At 37.4% G+C, this 6218-nt stretch overlaps 1 protein-coding gene across 1 annotated transcript; it reads right to left on the minus strand.

The window, feature by feature from the left end:
- Positions 1 to 691: 691 nt before the first annotated feature.
- On the minus strand, positions 692 to 1837 carry LOC139902445 (uncharacterized). Its single transcript, XM_071885071.1, has 2 exons — positions 1226 to 1837; positions 692 to 1138 (listed from the first exon to the last, which is right to left on the minus strand). Exons 1-2 carry the CDS (start codon positions 1835 to 1837, stop codon positions 692 to 694), a joined length of 1059 nt encoding a protein of 352 aa, XP_071741172.1.
- Positions 1838 to 6218: the final 4381 nt, after the last annotated feature.

The following is a 6218-nucleotide window of genomic DNA, read 5'->3' on the forward strand; positions in this document are numbered from 1 at the left end:
CATTATGCAAACACATTTCAATCCATGAACACCATTTCGGACCAAATCCTAAAAGACGAAGCATGTACAAAAGAAATTTCCAACTTACAGTATCGTAAGCCTTCTCGAAATCAACCTTAAAAATCATCAATCTTTTCTTCCTACGTTTGTACCATGCCATAACCTCACTTAGAATCAAAGGACCATCCAAAATCTGCCTTCCTGCAATAAATGTCGATTGCACCGGACTAATGATATCATCGATCACATTAGTAATCCGTCTTGCTAACACCTTGGAAACAATTTTATAATATAAACCTACCAAAGAAATAGGTCTATAATCTTTCACTTCCACCGGGTTTTGTACTTTAGGGATAAGAGAAATAAAAGCAGACTTGGCACCTCGAGGAAGATAAGCATTTGTAAACATCTCCTTAACAGCCTCCGTAATACTCCCCTTCAAGATGTCCCAAAACTCCTTAATAAAATGAAAAGAGAATCCATCCGGACCAGGCGCTTTAAGATTACCGCATTCCCAAACGGCCTCCTTTATCTCCTGATCACTTGGTATCGCCTCCATCATAACATTTTACTCCAAAGATAACACACTGTTTGGAACCAAATGCAGTCCCTCAATATCAGAAGGAACGTAGCTGAATTTCGAAGCATAAAAGTCATAAAAAGCCGATTTAATGTCAACAGGATTAGTACATCATTCACCATTTAAAATCACCCCTTTAATTGCACCTTCGCTACGCTTATGATTAATCATGGCATGAAAAAATCCCGAATTTTCATCCCCTTCTATATCCCATTTTACACGAGCTTTTTGAATCACATCCATCTCCTCTCTATCAATACAATCATTCAATTCACCAAAGATCCGTGTCCTCTCGTCTAACTCCTCAAGAGAGGCACACGAACGATCCATCTTTCCCTCTATCTCATCAATCCGTAACTTGATAGCATTAATTCTACCTTTTTCATCATCTCGCACCTCGCCAATCCAGTTTTTTATTTCCATTTTTAATTTGCGCAGCTTAACCACCAATCTGTCATTTTCACACTCTGTATTCCAAACCCTTTCAACAAGTTCCTTGAAACCATCCCTCGTCATCCAAGAATTAAAAAACTTAAAAGGAATTGGCCCGAAATCCTCCTTCTCGACATAAAACAAAATGGGAACGTGGTCAGACCATACCCGTTTTAACGCCACCAATCTCAGATCAGGAAATTAATTTAACACCTCAGAAGAAACCAAAAATCTGTCTAGCAAACTCATCTTTGATCCCGACTTATTCATCCACGAGTATCTCCTTCCTCCCAATGGTAAATCATGGAGACCTGCATCACTAATAAAAGTGTTAAAAGCTGTTGCACCATGAACGTTAAACAAAGTGCCATATCTATCCTCCTCTGAACGAACTTCATTAAAGTCACCAAAAAATATATAGATACCATCATTCTGCGACTTAAATTCCAATAACTGCACCCATAAGTGAATCTTAGCAATCGGATCCTGAGGACTATAAATATTTACTAAAAAATAATCGCCACTGTGACCACTCCAAGTCCCCTTCATAATAACAAAATTGTCACTACACCATATTTGATCCTTCGTTAAAACATTAGGATCCCATATCGATAGAATACCTCCCGAACGACCTCTCGAAAGAGAACATGCGTACTCGAAACAAAAGTTACCCCACATACATTTAATACGAAATGGTTCTAGTTTTTCCATCTTCGTTTCTTGAACTCCCAAAAATTGAATACCATGTTTGAAACACATATCACGGACCCATACTCGCTTGCGCCTTTTCTTCCCCCCTCTAATATTAATCGACAAAATATTCATTGATTAATAATATTCTCACCTATCTTATTTATTAACTCCTGAAATAAATTTGAGTGGCCACTGATGTCTTTACCTTCACCTTCACAAGATTTGATTAATTTCTCCAATTCATAAACATCGAATATCCTTGCGCCTGCTGATTAGAGGTAGAATCTGCCTTACCCATTTTGGAATGAAGGGAGATATCCTCATTTGTTGAAGAATTACCCTCCCTATTATCATCCTCCTTCTCATTATCTACACCTTCGTTGCCGCCTGCTACACCTTCATTATTCACTTTGTTTACCACCTCGTCTTCATCTTCCTTTTCATTCTTGTCATTCTGAAGAATCGTGTCATAAATAAACTCCCCTTCACTATCACTATCTCCATTACTAGACAAGTCTAGGTGCCATGATCCAGTTTGCCGAACACGAATATTGAATTCTGTACCAAAAATAGTAACAGAAATTTCTTCCATGATGAAGGATTTTTGGCGAGTGAGAATGCACGTTCTACCAATCCCCATAGCCTTATTCGAAGCATTATCAAACAACACCACTTTAACCATGGTTTCAGCTATTTTTTTAAATAGAATTAGTACCCCATGCACAAAGTGGCAACCCCGATAATTTAATCCAAACAAGACGCTCATCAACCACAAAGTTTTTAGAAACCGAACGTGCCACTGAGTACATAGATTTCAGAAAATCATTCGACTAAAACTTAGCACATGATTTCGAAGAATTAAAATGCAACCAAAGCCAAAAGCCATCTGCGTGATGTATATCCACCTCTACAAATCCCTCTTCACTACAAATTCTTTTAAAATTTATAAGAATATCAATATCCTTTACCTTTACCAACAGAGCATCTTTGGCATTGGGAATCTGTAATAAATCTTGCTCCTCCAGCACAACTGACAACTTAGCACATGTTTTACATTATTCAGCACAGAAGCAAATGAATTGTCGCCTAAACTATTCGACTTCTTACCTACATCTTTAGTCTCAGGTACCTTCGAAGACACCGGTTCATGTTTTGAAAATACCTTCTCATTCGTAGTCCTAGGTGGGTATTTGTCCTTGGGTTGATCTCTCTGATCATCCCTTGATCTAGGATTCCTTTTGAATTTCGAAACCGAAGCAAAAAACTTTTGATTACCCACCTTAATCGTGGCCAGAGATTTCACCAATAACTCTTCATCCTTCACCTCCTTAAATTGGACAAACCCGAATCGTTCTCCGTATTTAGATTTCTTATTCGCAACATACAAATCAGTAATCAATCCAAACGGGGCACATAATTGCCATAATCGTGTAGCATCAACCTCCTCAGCAAGATTGGAAACAAAGAACGAAGTTGTTGATTTATCTTGCTCTTCCTTCAAATCGACTGGTTTTGAAACCAATCGACCATTCCTTCGATGCATCATTCTCCACCCATTGTTAACATTAACTCGGCTACCCATGATTGAACCCCCCCGCCCAGCGATGATCCGGTGACGGCTGTAAAAAAAATCGAAAAATTGAGATCCGAATCGCAGGAAAGAGAGAGAGTTTTTTTTAAATAGTTTATAGTTTTTAGTTAGTTTTGTATGTTATTACCTTCGAAACGGCATATCGTATGTATAAATTGGATTCCCGAATCACTTTTTGCATTTTTGGAGCTTGAAACGTTAAATAATGATCTTTCGGCGAGATTTCGGTTATTGTAAATGATATTTTTGTTTAATGAAATGTGTTTATTTATATTCCTTGTTAAATTACCTTTCCAACGATATAAGATGCGTGTTTTGAATGTTTACGGTTCATAAGTTATGTTTATTTGAAGTTTGGTTCGAGCATATACATGAAACAGACCAGCATTTTTTTTGTGTGTGTTAAGCCGCGGCGCGGCTCCTCTAGCCACGGCGCGGCTTAAAGCGTGGAAAGTGGGCTGTCCAAAATTTCCAATTTTCGTAAAATTCTAACTATGCTACGCAACTCCGATTGACATGAAACTTGGCCAACATGCTTATATATGACTTCTAAGCTTAGAAAAATTGTCCGAGACCCGACCCGAACACGTTGACTTTTTCGTTGACTTTGACCAAAGTTTGACTTTTGGTCAAACTTAACCAAATACTTATGCAATTGTTCCAATCTTATTTTATACTTGATTCTTGCATGAAACTTGACAACGTGACTCACATGCTATATATTCGAGTCGTAACGAGCCATAGAACTAATTGAACACACATCGCCCGACCTTGTGTCGTAACCGGTTAATTGATACAACTTACTTGTTTAGGTCAAGGCTAAACAACTTTCATGCACACGTTTACTTTGTGAAGTACATTTTATACTCGTGCACTCGAGGTGAGATCATAGTCCCATCTTTTTAATAACTTTTATACTTTTAAATCATGGGATGAGAAACATATACGTATCATACTTTATACTTTGAACACAAGTACGAAAACAAACATTCCACAGCGAGTTAGAACAAAAAGCCTCAATTTAATTATCATTAGTTACATTTGCAGGGTGTAAGCGAGAACTTATATTATGTGATCACATGGGCTTGACGAGCCTCATTCGGACGGTTCGCTACCGTTAGCGGATGAAATATATTTTCGGGTTTAGTGTATGTTCTAACACTACGTAACAGGGTTCAAAATAGTTAAGTCTTGATAATTGGGTGCTCAAGAACGTACTTTTGGAATGCAAACGATTTGGATAATCCACGTTATGGAAATACAAAATCTTGTGGTTCAAAAACAACGTTTACAAATACACCTATGATTTCACCAACGTTTTTCGTTGACAGTTTTCTCTATGTTTCTCAGGTTCATACTTGGCTACTTGATACATGATTCCGCATACTTTGATTACTTGCTTGGAGTAAAACATACATGCATACGCTAGCGATAGCACTTTTGGATTCAAACTTAAGCATACATACTTATGCTATTTATAGCTACCGTGATTTTAAACTTACTATGTCGCAAGTTATTTCATTTATACTTTACAACTTCTGTAAACTTAAACTTGTTGTCGATCCGTTTGGTAAACTAAACTTTGTAAGTCTTATACGTTTCAAATGAATGCGACATAATTTTGGTCAAACGCGTCTCATTTAGGGACTACGACCACGCAACAGGACCTAAGTTAACGGCGCCGTCAATGACGATTTTGTCGGGTCGTTACATCACCGCAAAGGAGAAGACCAATTCACGATCCAAATAAGTAAACAAACACAACACAATCAAGAAACAACGAGCTATAAGGTTTCTAAACACGAGCAACATAAACTAAAGTCAAAAGCTAAACAACATCCAAAGAACAACACAAACAATAAGCAAACACTACAAAAGCTCCAAAGCCTTGCTCAAACCATACTCAAACCGACGAGCTTAAATACCTTCGTTATAGAAAATATCAAAACCTTGTTAGAATGATATAATATGTCATTTAATACTTTATATGATACGGTTTTAGTAAAACGCTTCAACTTTGGCAAAACCTTGTTAGAATGATATAATCTTTCATTTAATTTTAACTAGTTGTGGCGCCCTCGCGATGCGGCGGAAGAACGTTAGCTAAATTCGATTATGAAAAGTAAAAAAAAAAAAACTCTCTAAAAGACGACAAACTAACCTCTATGCATTTCTCCCTAGCTGTCGTAAATAACTTAACTAATTTGTTATGCGTATCCAACAAAACTATTAATCTGGCCACCACGTCAGAAGACAACCTATCAGATTCAGTGCTACCGAAGTGAGACATCCTATTGTAGACCTCATGTTCCGTATCATAAATATACAGCTAAAGAAATCTAGCCATACAACCTTCGGGAGGACACAACGATCCAATCCAGTGGTAAATCTGACCCGATATCTTAAACACATATGGCCCAGTTCCATTGTTAATAGAATCGTCTATACGTGCACCAAAAGAGGTCATACTGAACATTTGATTATAAGCCCTAACGTTTTCCATAAACTGACGTTCTTGAAACAGACTTTTAATTTCCTCAGGCAGTTCAGGGTCAGTCGGAGGCATAACTCTACCGTCAAGACAACATTTATGATAATGAACCCTACGATCAAAAAAATATGATTTCAACCTTTCCTCATACCAAAACAATGCACCACAATGAACACAAACAGATGAACATTCCCCAACGTCACGATATAATGAGGAAACACCTAATAATTACAATAATAAAAATACATTCAACAAATAACGACGAATCGTAACATAAAAAGAGAAGAAAAAAAGGCAACACTGACCATCATCTTGCAATGTGGGTTGCAAATCATGAGGCAGAAAGCTGTTAGCAGCATATGAAGAAGAAGCCTGATCAATACCTGCAAATTAAAAAAAAATTGAAAATCAAGGCAAGTCACCATAACCAT

This window comes from Rutidosis leptorrhynchoides, chromosome 3, assembly GCF_046630445.1.
Source record: "Rutidosis leptorrhynchoides isolate AG116_Rl617_1_P2 chromosome 3, CSIRO_AGI_Rlap_v1, whole genome shotgun sequence".
NCBI lineage: Eukaryota > Viridiplantae > Streptophyta > Magnoliopsida > Asterales > Asteraceae > Rutidosis > Rutidosis leptorrhynchoides.

What these genes read in the sequence shown, in the direction of transcription:
- LOC139902445 (XM_071885071.1), bottom strand. Translation starts at nt 1,837, where the DNA reads ATGAATATTTTGTCGATTAATATTAGAGGGGGGAAGAAAAGGCGCAAG. An exon ending in GATTTTTGGTTTCTTCTGAG is followed by an intron (nt 1,139 to 1,225) that starts GTGTTAAATTAA and finishes TATGTCGAGAAG; the next exon opens with GAGGATTTCGGGCCAATTCC.